The 20,184-nt window shown below is 43.9% G+C and overlaps 1 protein-coding gene across 3 annotated transcripts in view; it reads right to left on the bottom strand.

Moving 5' to 3' along the window:
- Positions 1-20,184, bottom strand: part of LOC106572123 (WD repeat-containing protein 7) — a 376,679-nt gene that overhangs the window by 243,495 nt on the left and 113,000 nt on the right. For 2 of the 3 annotated variants that reach the window (XM_045693965.1, XM_045693962.1), the window contains exons 19-21: positions 5,661-5,756; positions 1,828-1,946; positions 294-417 (exon numbers count right to left, since the gene is read on the bottom strand). In XM_045693965.1, the coding sequence (XP_045549921.1) occupies positions 294-417; positions 1,828-1,946; positions 5,661-5,756 (339 nt within the window). The remainder of the gene's footprint in view (positions 1-293; positions 418-1,827; positions 1,947-5,660; positions 5,757-20,184) is intronic. The other variant, XM_045693964.1, reaches the window with a different exon arrangement.

Genomic DNA, 20,184 nt, shown 5'->3' with positions numbered 1-20,184 from the left:
TCTTCGTTGTTTATAATAAGAGCTCCCAGCCCCTCTATCCCACAACTTTTGTTCTGACGGACAAAGAGCAGATAGGAAATAACAGTGTTGTTTGACGGTGTTGTAAAGAACTGAGAACACATTAAAACAGATAAAGGAAGGGCAGCTCTGCCCGAGGTTGGCTGTAGAATATGAATGTGACTGACTGCCGACTGATGTTATAGACTGTATCCCCGCACGCACACCCAGCTCAAAAGACCATCGTTCTCAGAAGACGGTACGCAGGCACAAAAAGACACACGGCGTAGACTTACGTGAGCTGACTTGATCAACATACTGGGGCAGGTAGGGAGCCCACAGGTCGATGGTGTCCTTCCTGCCTGACTGACCAATCCTCCGCAGCTCAGCCAGGAGCAGGGCCTGGGCAGCCTCTCTCACCTAGTGGAGGAAGCCCCAGGACATTAACATCAGCAGCTAACAGAGACATCCCAACAGGTAATAATCCTGTCAGTCTCTCAGGGCGTACGCTGGTGGACAGACAGGTTATGGAAGCTAATAAAACAATATATGTCATTTAGCAGACACTTTTATTCCAAATCGCCTTAAAAATGTAAAATGTGTGCAGACATTTTCAAATGGGTGGCCCCAGCGGGAATCGCACCAACAACCCTTGGAGTTTGCTGGAGCAACACAGGACGGTTTCCAGTATGAGGGAACGGTAATAGAGTGAACAGGAGAGGAGGGAGAGGGAATAGAGTGAACAGGAGAGGAGGGAGAGGGAATAGAGTGAACAGGAGAGGAGGGACTTTCGAAACCGAGAGCCCCTGTCCCTGGCCCCTCACCCAGCTCCACTAACCCTGGCCCTCACCCAGCTCCACTAACCCTGGCCCCTCACCCAGCCCCACTAACCCTGGCCCCTCACCCAGCCCCACTAACCCTGGCCCCTCACCCAGCCCCACTAACCCTGGCCCCTCACCCTCACCCAGCCCCACTAACCCTGGCCCCTCACCCAGCCCCACTAACCCTGGCCCCCTCACCCAGCCCCACTAACCCTGGCCCCCTCACCCAGCCCCACTAACCCTGGCCCCCTCACCCAGCCCCACTAACCCTGGCCCCCTCACCCAGCCCCACTAACCCTGGCCCCCTCACCCAGCCCCACTAACCCTGGCCCCCTCACCCAGCCCCACTAACCCTGGCCCCCTCACCCAGCCCCACTAAACCTGGCCCCCTCACCCAGCCCCACTAACCCTGGCCCCCTCACCCAGCCCCACTAACCCTGGCCCCCTCACCCAGCCCCACTAACCCTGGCCCCCTCACCCAGCCCCACTAATCCTGGCCCCCTCACCCAGCCCCACTAATCCTGGCCCCCTCACCCAGCTCCACTAACCCTGGCCCCTCACCCAGCTCCACTAACCTGGCCCCCTCACCCAGCCCCACTAACCCTGGCCCCCTCACCCAGCCCCACTAACCCTGGCCCTCACCCAGCTCCACTAACCCTGGCCCCTCACCCAGCTCCACTAACCCTGGCCCTCACCCAGCTCCACTAACCCTGGCCCCCTCACCCAGCTCCACTAACCCTGGCCCCCTCACCCAGCTCCACTAACCCTGGCCCCTCACCCAGCCCCACTAACCCTGGCCCCTCACCCAGCCCCACTAACCCTGGCCCCTCACCCAGCCCCACTAACCCTGGCCCCTCACCCAGCCCCACTAACCCTGGCCCCTCACCCAGCTCCACTAACCCTGGCCCCCTCACCCAGCTCCACTAACCCTGGCCTGTCCCTCTTATTCTGTCTACCAGAGTGTTTACGTTGAAATAGAATGATTTGAAATATTTCTATAGTGCATTACCTCCAGACAGCGGTCCTGCCAGCGGCGCGCCAACATCTCCAGTAGAGGTGGTCTGAACTTGTCCAGGCCCAGCAGGTCAGGTAGCATCACACAGTGCATAGCAGCCAGCTGGCTCCAACCTGCAGGGGTTAAAATAGCAGCCGCAAGGTCACACAGAGCGACACAGTGACCTAGGGGCAGGGGTTATAACAGCAGTCACAGAGCGACACAGTGACCTAGGGGCAGGGGTTATAACAGTAGTCACAGAGCGACACAGTGACCTAGGGGCAGGGGTTATAACAGTAGTCACAGAGCGACACAGTGACCTATGGGCAGGGGTTATAACAGTAGTCACAGAGCGACACAGTGACCTATGGGCAGGGGTTATAACAGCAGTCACAGAGCGACACAGTGACCTAGGGGCAGGGGTTATAACAGTAGTCACAGAGCGACACAGTGACCTACGGGCAGGGGTTATAACAGCAGTCACAGAGCGACACAGTGACCTAGGGTAGTAGACAGGCACACCAAATATTCAATCTCGTTCACACCCATACACACACCAACTACACATACACACACACTTTCACATCCAAACAACCGTTCACGGGCGCATTTAAAAAGAAAAGAGAGAGAAAAAAAAGAGACAATATTTGGAAGCTCCTAGAAGCTTCAGACAGTCGTATGAAGCAACACCTAGGAAGCAACAGGAGCTTGTGGACAATCTGAATCACTTTGAATGTTATCAAAAATAACATATGAATGCAGAAGAGCGTATTTAATATCCAACAATGGTATGCATCCTATTCACATATATCATATAAATATATGGTTTGGGATTAAATCTTGCCGATTTGGGGGATGCACAGCATACAAAATGTATTTGTATATGAACGTCGTATGGTAGAATCCAGTGCTGCCCCATACAATAAGTACTTACCTTCATTTCAGTGTGGTTCTGTTATGTATAACGCTAATGAAACAGTATTTACACTGCCTTCACAAAGTACTGATAACGCTTGACTTATTCCACATTTTGTTGTGTTACAGCCTGAATTCAACATGGATTAAATGTATATGTTTTTTTTCCCCTCTCACCTTGCTACACACAATACCCCTATAATGACAAAGTGAAAAAATAAGTTTAGAAATGTTTGCAAATTTATGGAAAATGAAATACAGAAATCTCATTTAAATAAGTATTCACACCTCTTTGCTATGACACTCCAAATTCAGCTCAGGTGCATCCAATTTCCTTTGATCATCCATGAGATGTTGCTACAACTTGATTGGAGTCCATTTGTTCCAAATGTAATGGTTTTGGACATTCTTTAGAAAGAAACACACAGGTCTATATAAGGTGCCACAGATGACAGTTCATGTCAGAGCAGAATCTATACCAAGTCCAAGGAACTGTCCGGAGATCTCCAAGATAGAATTGTGATGAGGCATATATCTGGGGAAGGGTATAAAACAACGTTTCCAAGAGCACAGAGGTCGCCATCATTGGGAAATAATATGGAATTAGCCAGACTCTGCCTAGAGCTGGCCGTCCAATCAGAACAAAGCAACCGAGCAAGAAAGACCTTGGTCAGAGAAGTGACCAAGAACACAATGACAACTCTGACAGAACTACAGAGTTCCTTGGCTGAGATGAGAGAACCTGCCAGAAGGACAACAGTCTCTACAGCACTTCACCAGTCTGGGCTTTATGGGAGAGTGGCCAAATGGAAGCCACTCCTGAGAAAAAGGCATATGACAGCACGCCTGGAGTTTGCAAAAAAAGGCACAAGAAAAACTCTGAGCATGAGGCAAAAGATTCTGCGGTCTGATGAGACAAAAACTGAGCTCTTTGGCCTCAAAGCAAAGCGCTTTGTCTGGAGAAAACCAGGCACAGCTCATCACCCGTCTAACACCATCCCTACCGTGAAGCATGGTGGTGGCAGCATCATGCTCTGGAGAAAACCAGGCACAGCTCATCACCCGTCTAACACCATCCCTACCGTGAAGCATGGTGGTGGCAGCATCATGCTCTGGAGAAAACCAGGCACAGCTCATCACCCGTCTAACACCATCCCTACCGTGAAGCATGGTGGTGGCAGCATCATGCTCTGGAGAAAACCAGGCACAGCTCATCACCCGTCTAACACCATCCCTACCGTGAAGCATGGTGGTGGCAGCATCATGCTCTGGAGAAAACCAGGCACAGCTCATCACCCGTCTAACACCATCCCTACCGTGAAGCATGGTGGTGGCAGCATCATGCTCTGGAGAAAACCAGGCACAGCCCATCACCCGTCTAACACCATCCCTACCGTGAAGCATGGTGGTGGCAGCATCATGCTATGGGGATGCTTTTCAGCAGCAGGGACTGGGGAGACTGGTTAAGGATAGATGGGACAATGAATGGAGCCAGGCAAGTCCTTGATGAGAACCTGCGTCACAATGACCCCAAGCATACAGACAAAGCAACGCTGGAATGGCTTCAGAGCAAGAATGTGAAAGTCTGAGTGGACCAGCCAAAGCCCAGACTGAAAAATCGGTGGAAATACTTGAAGATTGCAGTTCACCGCCAATCCCCATCTAACTTAACAGAGCTTGAGAAAACCTGCAAGGAAGAATGGGAGAAAATCCCCCAATCCAGATGTGCAAAGCTGATACAGACATACCCAAGACGACTCAAAGCTGTAGTTGCCACCAAAAGTGCTGGTACAAATTATTGACTCAGGGGTGTGAATACTTATGTACATTACATATTTCTAAAAACATGTTTTCATTGTCATTATGGGGTAAAATCAATTTCAAATTAAATCCATTTTGAATTCAGGCTGTAACATGTGGAATAAGGGGTATGAATATTTTCTGAAGGAACTGTATTTACTCACTATAGAATTCAACAAAATGTCAGGGGCATCTATGTCACTATCTTTGTAAAATGAATAATGTATTATTTAATTAATCAAAGGCTTCGAGATAAAAAATTACAACATATATTTAAAAAAATAATAATTGCAACAAACAATTGTTTAATAATTTGCCAATGGATCTGCCTTTTGGTAAAGAATTAAAGGCCACTAAGGAGAATAAAGCAACAATCTGTTGCACTGCAAATATCAGTGAACATGCTCGCCTATTTAGATTCTTCAGAGAAAATGTTAGATCCTTTTAAAAATGTTATTTATCCTGAAAGTGTATGTTTCTGTGAATCTATTGAATTAACATGAAAATCTATGTTTTCTGGTGATTAAAGGAGAAAACAAAAACCACATTTTAGTTTTCCTATTTTAACAAAAATCTAAATTGTTTAGATCATTTAAAAAAATACAACTGGAAAAATGGTACTACAAATCCAGCTGAAAAATACAACTTGAAATTCAGCACTGCATAAAAGAGAGAACAAAAAAGCCAAGCGGGTCCCTGTGACTCAGCTGGAGGTGTTGCTTGTGTTTTCTGGTAGTGTTCTCTCCCAGGCGGAAAGAGCATGCACACACAGTACATACACAGTGACATCTGGAACCGTATTCACAAAGCATCCAGTTGCCTTACTCATTAGGATTTATAAAAGGCAGCAAAAAGAAATAAAACTCAGACGCATTGTGAATATAGGTCCTGTAAGGAAAGACTGACAGACTTGGGACAATCACCAGGACAAAAAGACACCAAAAAGACGGACCAGAACAGACAGACTGAACATGACCGAGATGGGGCACTATTTGGACCAAGGGGAAGATGAGCGCATTGCAGATGAGGGGAGAGAGAGAAACAGAGAGAATTGAAACTGAGAGAGAGAAAGAAAGATGAAGATAGAGAGAGTATATAGTTTAGAGGGCAATGTTGTCAGGGGTTGGTTGTACCTTCGTTGACTGAGGGACAATGGAAAGCAGCAGGACCTGGGGGAAAAGCCCCAGTGCCAGGAGTGGTAGTACTGGTAGTAGCAGCAACAGCAGCGGCTTGCAGAGGAAATGAAAGATCAGTCAAGAGGAAAAAAGAAAAGAAAAACAAGGACTCCACAGTTTCAGGAGAACAGCAGAAACAGCAGTTAGTAAAAGAGAGATGAAGCAAACAGAGAACCACAGAGTTTGGTTAGGGAGTTAAAGGTTTCAGACGCTTTTCTAGCAAATTTATGTAAATATCAACAAAAACTATTTTGTTGCAGCGATTTCATTTTAGTTTTAAAAAGGTGAATTGTTTTTTTTAAATCAAATTATTATTACAGAGCTAGGTTCGAGCATTTGAAACCTTTTCAATTTACTTCAGCCCAAACATGTAATTATTTTTATGTCATGACTCATCTAAATGTTGCGGTTTATAAAACAAATGCCGTATTTATTTAATAAAACATAATACATTACTTCTTGTGACAAAAACAAGTACGCAGTACCAGTCAAAAGTTTGGACACACCTACTCATTAAATGATTTTTCTTTATATTTTCTACATTGCATAATAATAGTGAAGACATCAAAACTATGAAATAACACATATGGAATCATGTCGTAACCAAAAAGTGTCAAAAAGCCACCCTTTGCCTTAATGACAGCTTTGCACACTCTTGGCATTCTCTCAACCAGCTTCACCTGGAATGCTTTTCCAACAGTCTTGAATGAGTTCCCACATATGCTGAGTACTTGATGGCTGCTTTTCCTTCACTCTGCGGTCCGACTCATCCCAAACCATCTCAATTGGGTTGAGGTCGGGTGATTGTGGAGGCCAGGTCATCTGATGCAGCACTACATTACTCTCCTTCTTGGTCAAATAGCCTTACACAGCCTAGAGGTGTGTTTTGGGTCATTGTCGTGTTGAAAAACAAATGATATCCCATCTGGTCTGGGCTTAGTGGGACTGGCATATTGCTGCAGAATGCTGTGGTTGCCATGCTGGTTAAGTGTGCCTTGAATTCTAAATAAATCACTGACAGTGTCACCAGCGAAGCACCATCACACCTCCTCCTCCATGCTTCACGGTGGGAACCACACATGCCGAGAACATCCGTTCACCTACTCCGCGACTCACAAAGACACGGCAGTTGGAACCAAAAATCTCAAATTTGGACTCATCAGACCAAAGGACAAATTTCCACCGGTCTAATGTCCGTTGTTCCTGTTCCTTGGCCCAAGCAAGTGTCTTCCTCTTATGGGTGTCCTTTAGTAGTGGTTTCTTAGCAGCAATTTGACCATGAAGGCCTAATTCACACAGTCTCCTCTGAACAGTTGATGTTGAGATGTGTCTGTTTCTTGAACTCTGTGAAGCATTTATTTGGGCTGCAATTTCTGAGGCTGGTAACTCTAATGAACTTATCCTCTGCAGCAGAGGTAACTCTGGGTCTTCCATTCCTGTGCCGGTCCTCATGAGAGACAGTTTCATCATAGCCCCTGATGGTATTTGCGACTGCACTAGAAAAAACGTTCAAAGATCTAATTGAAATGCATTCCAGGTGACTACGTTATGAAGCTGGTTGAGAGAATTCAAAGAGGGTGCAAAGCTGTCATCAAGGCAAAGGGTGGCTACATTGAATAATCTCAAATATGAAATATATTTTGATTTGTTTAACACTTTTTTTAGTTACTACATGCTTCCATGTGGGTTATTTCATAGTTGTACTGTCTTCACTATTATTATACAATATAGAATATAGTGAAAATAAAGAAAAACCCTTGAATGAGTCGGTGTGACCAAACCTTTGACTGGTACTGCATGTGTTGAAACGTTTTAAATCCCCAGATTGAGAGACCAGAGAAACAATAAAGTATATCAGATGAGAAACAGAACAGACGTTTCCAAAAGACATTTGTATTGTCAGCCACATGTCATATATATATATATATATATATATATATATATATATATATATATATACACACACACACACACACACACACACAAGGTGGGAGAGTTCAGTGGGAAAAAATGTGTTTTGTTTTCAAACCAGCGAGTTAGGAGGAGGATGGGTTTAGGCCATGTTATATCAACTAGGAAGATGGGTGGTGGTGGCACAAACGTGTCATGTGTGACTTGGGAGTCCCACCTGGCTCTGTGGTTTCCCCACTGAACACTCCCTAGAGAGGAGCAGAGCGGAGGAAGGCGAGTGCGAGACAGGGCTGGGGGGCCCAAGAGAGGGGCGAGGGCTGGGGGGCCCAAGAGAGGGGCGAGGGCTGGGGGGCCCAAGAGAGGGGCGAGGGCTGGGGGCCCAAGAGAGGGGCGAGGGCTGGGGGGCCCAAGAGAGGGGCGAGGGCTGGGGGCCCAAGAGAGAGGAGAGGGCTGGATCCCAGAGAGAGGAGAGGGCTGGGTCCCAGAGAGAGGAGAGGGCTGGGTCCCAGAGAGAGGGGAGGGCTGGGTCCCAGAGAGAGGGGAGGGCTGGGTCCCAGAGAGAGGGGAGGGCTGGGTCCCAGAGAGAGGGGAGGGCTGGGTCCCAGAGAGAGGGGAGGGCTGGGTCCCAGAGAGAGGAGAGGGCTGGGGCCCAGAGAGAGGTGAGGGCTGGGTCCCAGAGAGAGGAGAGGGCTGGGGCCCAGAGAGAGGTGAGGGCCTTTGGCGAGCAGGCACCCCCAGGCAGAGAGAAAGCTCAAGCCATGCAGACAGTGAATGACACCAGGAGGAGAGGGAGAGGAGTGGCAAGGCCAGCAAGAGGAGGAGAGGCGAGCGAGAGGAGGAGGAGAGGGAAAGGCTGGCAGACTGATAGCAGGTTGTCAGTGTCAGAGGAGTGAGGGGGGAAAATCTTTACCAAAATATAATACAGGGGGAAAAAATTACCATGTGACATTGCCATAGAGACTAGAGGTCGACCGATTAATCGGAATGGCCGATTAATTAGGGCCGAAATCAAGTTTTCATAACAATCGGTAATCGGTATTTTTGGACACCGATTTGCCAATGTTTTAATTTTTTTTTATTTAACTAGGCAAGTCAGTTAAGAACAAATTCTTATTTACAATGACGGCCTACCGGGTTAGCTGCCTTGTTCAGGGGCAGAACAACAGATTTTTACCTTGTCAGCTCGGGGATTCGTTTTTGCAACCTTCCGGTTACTAGCCCAACGCTCTAACCACCTGCCGTACATTGCACTCCACGAGGAGCCTGCGTGGCAGGCTGACTACCTGTTACGTGAGTGCAGCAAGAAGCCAATGTAAATTGCTAGCTAGCATTAAACTTACCTTAACATAATCACTAGTTAACTACACATGGTTGATGATATGACTAGTTTCTCTAGCGGGTCCTGCGTTGCATATAATCTGCGGTGCCTGTTAATTTCTCATTGAATCACAGCCTACTTCACCAAACAGGTGATGATTTAACAAGCGTTTTTGCGAAAAAAGCACTGTCGTTGCACCAATGTACCCAACCATAAACATCAATGCCTTTCTTTAAAATCAATACACAAGTATATATATTTAAACCTGCATATTTAGTTAATATTGCCTGCTAACATGAATTTCTTATAACTAGGGAAATTGTGTCACTTTTCTTGCGTTCCGTGCAAGCAGTCTGGGTATATGCAGCAGTCTGGGCCGCCTGGCTCATTGCGAACTGTGTGAAGTACATTTATTCCTAACAAAGACCGTAATTAATTATGACATAACATTGAAAGTTGTACAATGTAACAGGAATATTTAGACTTAGGGATGCCACCCGTTAGATAAAATACGGAACGGTTCCGTATTTCACTGAAAGAATAAACATTTTGTTTTCGAAATGATAGTTTCCGGATTCGACCATTTTAATGACCAAAGGCTCGTATTTCTGTGTGTTTATTATATTATAATTAAGTCTATGATTTGATAGAGCAGTCTGACTGAGCGATGGTAGGCACCAGCAGGCTCGTAAGCATTCATTCAAACAGCACTTTCGTGCATTTGCCAGCAGCTCTTCGCAATGCTTCAAGCATTGAACTGTTTATGACTTCAAGCCTATCAACTCCCAAGATTAGGCTGGTGTACGATGTGAAATGGCTAGCTAGTTAGCGGGGTGTGCGCTAATAGCGTTTCAAATGTCACTCGCTCTGAGACTTGGAGTAGTTGTTCCCCTTGCTCTGCATGGGTAACGCTGCTTCGAGGGTGGCTGTTGTCGATGTGTTCCTGGTTCGAGCCCAGGTAGGAGCGAGGAGAGGGACGGAAGCTATACTGTTACACTGGCAATACTAAAGTGCCTATAAGAACATCCAATAGTCAAAGGTATATGAAATACAAATCGTATAGAGAGAAATAGTCCTATAATTCCTATAATAACTTCAACCTAAAACTTCTTACCTGGGAATATTGAAGACTCATGTTAAAAGGATCACCAGCTTTCATATGTTCTCATGTTCTGAGCAAGGAACTTAAATGTGGCACATATTGCACTTTTACTTTCTTCTCCAACACTTTGTTTTTGCATTAATTAAACCAAATTGAACATGTTTCATTATTTATTTGAGGCTAAATTGATTTTATTGATGTATTTATTATATTAAGTTAAAATAAGTGTTCATTCAGTATTGTTGTAATTGTCATTATTACAAATAAATTACCAACAAATTATTTAAAAAAGTGTAAATATATATATATATATATATATATATATATATATATATATATATATATATATATATATATATATATATATATTTATATATATATATATAAAAATAAAAAATATTTATAATAATAATAATTAAAAAAATATTATAAAAATAATAATAAAAAAATAAAATCAAAAACATCGGCCGATTAATCGGTTTTTTTATGGGTCCTCTAATAATCGGTATCGTCGTTGAAAAATCATAATCGGTCGACCTCTAATAGAGACCAAAGAATTAAGATTGTCAAAGTAAATTATGGAAGTAACTGATAATTATAATACTAATTGTCTTACATGTCGTTTAATGTGAAAAGACCTTGTCAGTTGGTCAACCAGTTTTATCTAGTTGGTTAACCAGTTTTATCTAGTTGGTTAACCAGTTTTATCTAGTTGGTTAACCAGTTTTATCTAGTTGGTTAACCAGTTTTATCTAGTTGGTTAACCAGTTTTATCTAGTTGGTTAACCAGTTTTATCTAGTTGGTTAACCAGTTTTATCTAGTTGGTTAACCAGTTTTATCTAGTTGGTTAACCAGTTTTATCTAGTTGGTTAACCAGTTTTATCTAGTTGGTTAGCTGTAAAGATGAGCTGTCGATCTCATCAGATCCCCCCTTTTTAAATCAAACCAGGTACCTGGCTTTTCAGGATGAAGTCAAACACACAATACTGCAATAAATGTACATTTGGATTAATGTAATTAAAATTAAAAAGGCATTGCAGAAACGCATATTGAATGTTCTTTTTGTTGTTGTTGTTGCCGTGCGCGAATAAAGCCGTTTAAGAATAAATCCTATGAAGCAGTAGAAGTAAGTCTTTCTCCAGTCCAACTGCAGTTGCCATCATAAGACACGAGAGACATGATCATGGATTCTCCCTCCCCTCCCCTCCCTCCCTCCAAGCCCTTCATGTTCCTTAATGGCTGTATGACAGCCTGAGAAAGCATTACTTTCTCCAAATCCCTCTCTTTTAACAAGTTGTTGCTGCTACGGCGCTCACCATGCTGTTCAAAACACTTACAAAAGTGTTCCAAATTGGACGCTATTCCCTTTATAGTGCACTACTTTTGTATTTATAGTTATAGGGGAATCGGGTACCATTTGGAACGGAGCCTGTGCCTTTATCTTGGCACCAGATTTAAAAGAACGACTCCATTAAAGAAGACTTAATGATACAACTGTGGAACAGTTTTCAAACAATGCATTCAGATCAATAGAGCAGGAAACCAGAGAAGAAGAAAAAAAACCTCCACGCTTTGAGTAACTTTCATTATCTCCTCAAAACCAAAAGAACCATTGAGAATCAATAGCCACTATATACAGTAGGAATCATTATTATTCACCCTCCCCACCCTCCCCTTGAATCTCTTCACATTATGTGGTGTTACAAAGCGGGATTGAAATAGATTTAATTGTGGTTTTTTTTTGTTTTTTGTCATTGATCTATACAAAATACTAAATAATCTCAAAGTGAAGAAGAAAAAAAAAATTCTATACAAAATCCTAGAGGACGACCTGCTTCCTTCTGCTTTACACCAGACAGGAAATCACCTTTCAGCAGGAAAAGAACCTATAACACAAGGCTAAATCTACATGATAGGTGCAGTTCAGATGCAGAAGTAGAGTAAAATGCCTTTCTTGACAACTCAAAACCCAACAACGCAATAATCAATAACAATGTAATACTAGAGAAAAAACACGAGAAGTAAGAATATGAAATACACAATAAAGTAAGAAAGTAAGCAGGAAAGATTTAAAAAGTCAGATCCAATACCACGTAGATATGTACAGGGGGAAGGAGACAGGGATACTGGAGTGATGGAGGTAGATATGTATAGGGGACAGGGATACTGGAGTGATGGAGGTAGATATGTATAGGGGACAGGGATACTGGAGTGATGGAGGTAGATATGTATAGGGGAAGGGACAGGGATACTGGAGAGATGGAGATAGATATGTATAGGGGACAGGGATACTGGAGTGATGGAGGTAGATATGTATAGGGGACAGGGATACTGGAGTGATGGAGGTAGATATGTATAGGGGGAAGGGGACAGGGATACTGGAGTGATGGAGGTAGATATGTATAGGGGACAGGGATACTGGAGTGATGGAGGTAGATATGTATAGGGGAAGGGGACAGGGATACCGGAGAGATGGAGATAGATATGTATAGGGGACAGGGATACTGGAGTGATGGAGGTAGATATGTATAGGGGACAGGGATACTGGAGTGATGGAGGTAGATATGTATAGGGGACAGGGATACTAGAGTGATGGAGGTAGATATGTGTAGGGGGAAGGGGACAGGGACACTGGAGTGATGGAGGTAGATATGTATAGGGGACAGGGATACTGGAGTGATGGAGGTAGATATGTATAGGGGACAGGGATACTGGAGTGATGGAGGTAGATATGTATAGGGGACAGGGATACTGGAGTGATGGAGGTAGATATGTATAGGAGAAGGAGACAGGGATACTGGAGTGATGGAGGTAGATATGTATAGGGAGAAGGAGACAGGGATACTGGAGTGATGGAGGTAGATATGTATAGGGGAACAGGGATACTGGAGTGATGGAGGTAGATATGTATAGGGGACAGGGATACTGGAGTGATGGAGGTAGATATGTATAGGGGACAGGGATACTGGAGTGATGGAGGTAGATATGTATAGGGGACAGGGATACTGGAGTGATGGAGGTAGATATGTATAGGGGACAGGGATACTGGAGTGATGGAGGTAGATATGTATAGGGGACAGGGATACTGGAGTGATGGAGGTAGATATGTATAGGGGACAGGGATACTGGAGTGATGGAGGTAGATATGTATAGGGGGAAGGGGACAGGGATACCGGAGAGATGGAGGTAGATATGTGTAGGGGGAAGGGGACAGGGATACTGGAATGATGGAGGTAGATATGTATAGGGGACAGGGATACTGGAGTGATGGAGGTAGATATGTATAGGGGAAAACAGGGATACTGGAGTGATGGAGGTAGATATGTATAGGAGACAGGGATACTGGAGTGATGGAGGTAGATATGTATAGGGGAAGCAGGGATACTGGAGTGATGGAGGTAGATATGTATAGGGGACAGGGATACTGGAGTGATGGAGGTAGATATGTATAGGGGACAGGGATACTGGAGTGATGGAGGTAGATATGTATAGGGGGACAGGGATACTGGAGTGATGGAGGTAGATATGTATAGGGGACAGGGATACTGGAGTGATGGAGGTAGATATGTATAGGGGACAGGGATACTGGAGTGATGGAGGTAGATATGTATGGGAAGGGGACAGGGACACTGGAGTGATGGAGGTAGATATGTATAGGGGACAGGGATACTGGAGTGATGGAGGTAGATATGTATAGGGGGAAGGGGACAGGGATACTGGAGTGATGGAGGTAGATATGTATAGGGGACAGGGATACTGGAGTGATGGAGGTAGATATGTATAGGGGAAGACAGGGATACTGGAGTGATGGAGGTAGATATGTATAGGGGAAGGGGACAGGGATACTGGAGTGATGGAGGTAGATATGTATAGGGGGGGGACAGGGATGCTGGAGTGATGGAGGTAGATATGTATAGGGGGAAGGAGACAGGGATACTGGAGTGATGGAGGTAGATATGTATAGGGGACAGGGATACTGGAGTGATGGAGGTAGATATGTATAGGGGACAGGGATACTGGAGTGATGGAGGTAGATATGTATAGGGGACAGGGATACTGGAGTGATGGAGGTAGATATGTATAGGGGAGGAGACAGGGATACTGGAGTGATGGAGGTAGATATGTATAGGGGACAGGGATACTGGAGTGATGGAGGTAGATATGTATAGGGCACAGGGATACTGGAGTGATGGAGGTAGATATGTGTAGGGGGAAGGGGACAGGGATACTGGAGTGATGGAGGTAGATATGTATAGGGGGAAGGAGACAGGGATACTGGAGTGATGGAGGTAGATATGTATAGGGGACAGGGATACTGGAGTGATGGAGGTAGATATGTATAGGGGACAGGGATACTGGAGTGATGGAGGTAGATATGTATAGGGGAAACAGGGATACTGGAGTGATGGAGGTAGATATGTATAGGGGACAGGGATACTGGAGTGATGGAGGTAGATATTTATAGGAGACAGGGATACTGGAGTGATGGAGGTAGATATGTATAGGGGACAGGGATACTGGAGTGATGGAGGTAGATATGTATAGGGGACAGGGATACTGGAGTGATGGAGGTAGATATGTATAGGGGACAGGGATACTGGAGTGATGGAGGTAGATATGTATAGGGGACAGGGATACTGGAGTGATGGAGGTAGATATGTATAGGGGACAGGGATACTGGAGTGATGGAGGTAGATATGTATAGGGGAGGGACAGGGATACTGGAGTGATGGAGGTAGATATGTATAGGGGAGGGGACAGGGATACTGGAGTGATGGAGGTAGATATGTATAGGGGAGACAGGGATACTGGAGTGATGGAGGTAGATATGTATAGGGGACAGGGATACTGGAGTGATGGAGGTAGATATGTATAGGGGACAGGGATACTGGAGTGATGGAGGTAGATATGTATAGGTGACTGGGATACTGGAGTGATGGAGGTTGCTGTCAGACATGTATGCGACAGGGTACTCTTGAGTGATGGAGGTAGATAGTCTATGGCTTGGGTGGTTGGGGTCTTTGACAATTATCCAGGTCGTATGTATCACGGTGACTGGTATAGAGGATCCTGGAGTGGCATGGAGCTCGCATAGTGGTGTACAGGGCTGCCGGATCCCCCGTGTGAGCGTAGATGTGATCAGGGGACGGGGCATGTGACACTACCAAGCAGTGATGCAGCCAGTTAAGATGCTCTCGATGGTACAGCTGTAGAACCTTTTCAAGATTTGAGGGCCATTGCGAAACTTTTTCCAACCTCCTGAGTGGGGAAGAAGGCAGTGTCGCGCCTTCTTCACGGCTGTGTGTGTGTTTGGACCAGTTTAAGTCTGTAGTGACTTGGACAAAGTAACTTAAAGCTGTTTACAAGCTCCACTGCCGCCGGCATGCTCGCCCCCCCCGGTTTGTTTCCAGCTCCTTGCTTGTAAACAGGAAGCAAGAGTACGGAATCCTGATCTGATTTGCCGAATGGCGGACGAGGGAGGGCCTTGTACGCTTGCTTGTGGGTACAATAGCAGTGGTCTAGGACTTCATCACCCCTAGTGGCCAGCAAGCAGAAAAGCAGCCTCTGAGTGTAAGTTAACCATCTTGTTTATAGCCTTGTACAGCTCATTAAGCGCCAGCTTGTTCTGTTTTCTTATCCTGGAGGTGGAATGTAGACATACAGCAGTCACCATAACAGCTGAAGAGGTTAAAGGGTCAGCATTTGACCATCAGGTATTCCAAGACGGGAGAACAGTGGGGAATCAGCACACCAGTTGGAGTTGATGAAGAGGCAAACCCCTCCCCTCCCCTCGATATCCTCGACTCCACTGTCCTGTCCGCCTGTTGAATGGAGAATCCATCGAGCTGGATAGCCGTGGGGGGGTATCCTGTCCGAAAGCCATGTTTCAGAAAAGCTAAAAAGATTGCAGTTTGGAGAGTCCCGTTGGTAGCGAATACACGATCGGAGGTCATTCATCTTATTATCATCATCAACTGACTGGATTCCCCCCCCCTCTCTCTTTTCTCTAACCGTTCCTCTTCGGGAGCCCGAAAATTGGGTTGGAATTACACAAAGAGCCCAGGACAGATGAGTCGAAGTAGAACGGAGAAGAAAAAAAAATTATGAAATGAAATGTATGCATTCACTACTGTAAGTTGCTCTGGATAAGAGCGTCTGCTAAATGACTAAAATGTAAATGTAGAAGCTGGAATTGGGGTATGTAACTGCCAATCTGATGTTCAAGAGTTCTTGTCGGTTGTAAGAAATAATAGCGGATACATTTAGTTAGAACATAGTAAAAATAAATTACAAAATAATCACAAAAAAGCAAAGTTGGATCGGAGCTTGCATAACGGTGGCCATTCAGTACAGTGCCATCTAGGAGACTTACCCAGAAAGACTCACAGCTGAAATCACTGCCAAAGGTGATTCTAACATGTATAGACTCAAGGGGTTGAATACTTACCTAATCAAGGTAAATAAGTGATTTATTTTTTCATTAATATTTTTATTTTTTGTATTATTTTACATTAGAGTATTTTGAGTAGATCATAAAAAATTAAAATCCCATTTTGGATCGCAATAAAATGTGGGGGGTGAATACTAATGATAGGCAATGTATATTATGAAAATGTGGGGGGTGAATACTAATGATAGGCAATGTATCGGACACAAACACAAAGAAAGAAACGTCCACTGATTCTGGGTAATAAAACGAACGGCCCTTCTGCTAAATATATATATACACATTACATGTTGGCATTGTCTATATTTTTATTCTGTTTGTTTTGTTAAATGATTTCAAGTTTGAAGTTTTTAATGTCACGTGCAAAGGTACAGTGAAATGCCTTTCTTGATAGATCTAATCAATACCAATGCAGTAATCAATACCAACGCAGTAATCAATACCAACGCAGTAATCAATACCAACGCAGTAATCAATACCAACGCTCTAATCAATACCAACGCAGTAATCAATACCAACGCAGTAATCAATACCAACGCAGTAATCAATACCAACGCTCTAATCAATACCAACGCAGTAATCAATACCAACGCTCTAATCAATACCAACGCTCTAATCAATACCAACGCTCTAATCAATACCAACGCACTAATCAATACCAACGCAGTAATCAATACCAACGCTCTAATCAATACCAACGCAGTAATCAATACCAACGCTCTAATCAATACCAACGCTCTAATCAATACCAACGCAGTAATCAATACCAACGCAGTAATCAATACCAACGCTCTAATCAATACCAACGCTCTAATCAATACCAACGCTCTAATCAATACCAACGCTCTAATCAATACCAACGCAGTAATCAATACCAACGCTCTAATCAATACCAACGCTCTAATCAATACCAACGCTCTAATCAATACCAACGCTCTAATCAATACCAACGCACTAATCAATACCAACGCAGTAATCAATACCAACGCTCTAATCAATACCAACGCAGTAATCAATACCAACGCAGTAATCAATACCAACGCTCTAATCAATACCAACGCAGTAATCAATACCAACGCTCTAATCAATACCAACGCTCTAATCAATACCAACGCAGTAATCAATACCAACGCTCTAATCAATACCAAGGCTCTAATCAATACCAAGGCAGTAATCAATACCAACGCTCTAATCAATACCAACGCTCTAATCAATACCAACGCAGTAATCAATACCAACGCTCTAATCAATACCAACGCTCTAATCAATACCAACGCAGTAATCAATACCAACGCTCTAATCAATACCAAGGCACTAATCAATACCAACGCAGTAATCAATACCAACGCTCTAATCAATACCAACGCTCTAATCAATACCAACGCTCTAATCAATACCAACGCAGTAATCAATACCAACGCAGTAATCAATACCAACGCAGTAATCAATACCAACGCTCTAATCAATACCAACGCAGTAATCAATACCAACGCTCTAATCAATACCAACGCTCTAATCAATACCAACGCAGTAATCAATACCAACGCAGTAATCAATACCAACGCAGTAATCAATACCAACGCAGTAATCAATACCAACGCAGTAATCAATACCAACGCAGTAATCAATACCAACGCAGTAATCAATACCAACGCACTAATCAATACCAACGCTCTAATCAATACCAACGCAGTAATCAATACCAACGCTCTAATCAATACCAACGCTCTAATCAATACCAACGCAGTAATCAATACCAACGCTCTAATCAATACCAACGCTCTAATCAATACCAACGCAGTAATCAATACCAACGCTCTAATCAATACCAACGCTCTAATCAATACCAACGCTCTAATCAATACCAACGCTCTAATCAATACCAACGCTCTAATCAATACCAACGCTCTAATCAATACCAACGCAGTACTAAAAATAGCATAAGGTGCAGACAGTAAAATACACAAGTGATCTTTGGATAAACACACGTCACCGTTTTAACTGACATTACTTTGTGAAGTGATGCCCAGTTACTGATTGGTTTAGAGGGGGAAAAGCTGAAACTATTAGCATAATGAGCAGAGGGTCTGAACAACGGGAGGATGACACAGCGATTTAGCAGGTCACTACAGGACACTGCCTCTCAATGAGAATATGGTGGAACAACGGCCCCATGGCCCCGAGAGCAAATGGGGGGGGGCGTGTGTGTGTGTGTGTGTGTGTGTGTGTGTGTGTGTGTGTGTTGACAGACCCCCCCCCCCCCATTACACAGTTGAAGGTTAGCAGGGTCGTCATTAGTTAATAATGTTGTTCATGGATAAGCACTATACTTTAATTTCTACATTTAATTATGATACAACAACAAAAGAAGAGTGTAGCAGGGCCCTGATTAGTCCATACCACATACACACTACTAGGTTCCTACAGTTAAAGCTGCAGTATGTAACCTTTTTTGGGCGACACGACCGCATCCGCATAGAAATGTGTGTTGTAGATCTGTCATTCACATTGAAAGCAAGTCTAAGAAGTGGTTCGATCTGTTCTATGTGCTCTATTTCTATGTTTCCCGTTCTTAAGTTTAGTTTTTATGTTTTTTTTTTTAACTTTCAGTTTTATACACCAGCTTCAAAACAGCTGAGAACAACATTTTTGGTGATGGAAAAGGTATTGCACAGTGGTTTAGATGGTACAATGATTCTCTACACTATACTTGCTGCATGTTATGCGACATAAACTGAAATTAGGTAAATTATTAGATTTTTAGCAAACCAGGAAACGGCATAACTATTTCTGCATAGTGCATCTTTACATAGTACATGTAACATTTTTTAAGAATAACAGAAGAGTATAAATAGTTAGATAGCTAGATATATAGATAATATTAAAATACGTGCATGCAAAAACAAATCATTTTATTTCCAGTTTATCTTCCTTTTTTATTAATTGAGTATTAATCAAAATGTGTTTAATATATGCTATTAAGACATCATCTGATCCATAGTCATGGGGTACAATATTATTCCATATACGGACACACCACCCAAACAGACCTGGATCACCAAGCTCAGGGATGGGCAACTTTTATGGTGAAATCTCTGAACTCATCATGAAAGGCTGCAGTGACTTGTGGGTCGGCTATCCAGATACATACCCCACACATGCAGTCAGAGTCAACCCTAGCCTTTTTGGAGGACCTAAGTGAAGTTTTAGAATCCTGCAATTCTACACATTTTGCCAATGGGCAGAGAGAAGATTTAGCAATTTTTGAACCCATTTCCTGCAATTCTACTCATTTTGCCATGGGGTGGAAAGAAATGTTGGCCGTTTTTAATATGATATCTGAGTGAGAGTGACTAACAAAATCAATGTGGGCCCCCCGGTCAGTAATAAGACCATGATTACTACACGTTTAGACAGATGGCTAATTTACCAACATAAAACATGTTAACTGACATGAAATAACAAGAGACAAAGTGCTGATGCACAACCACATTACCAAATTGTACCCTTTGTATTGTAACAGTAAGTTGAGATCCCGACTAAGTTCTCCCCCCTGATCCACGGGCCTACAAAAAGGGCCAGTTGCCTTTCCCAGACCTATATAGATACTGAATAACCCTTGACTGGTATGAGTCAGGGACAAGGCCAGACAGACAGCAGTGAGACAGACAGAACTGTTGTGTTGCAGACCAGGGCTGGGGT

The sequence above is a fragment of the Salmo salar genome, chromosome ssa01 (assembly GCF_905237065.1).
Source record: "Salmo salar chromosome ssa01, Ssal_v3.1, whole genome shotgun sequence".
Taxonomy (NCBI): domain Eukaryota; kingdom Metazoa; phylum Chordata; class Actinopteri; order Salmoniformes; family Salmonidae; genus Salmo; species Salmo salar.
The sequence above is the reverse complement of the archived record's forward strand: the minus strand, read 5'-3'. Positions and strand labels throughout refer to the sequence as shown.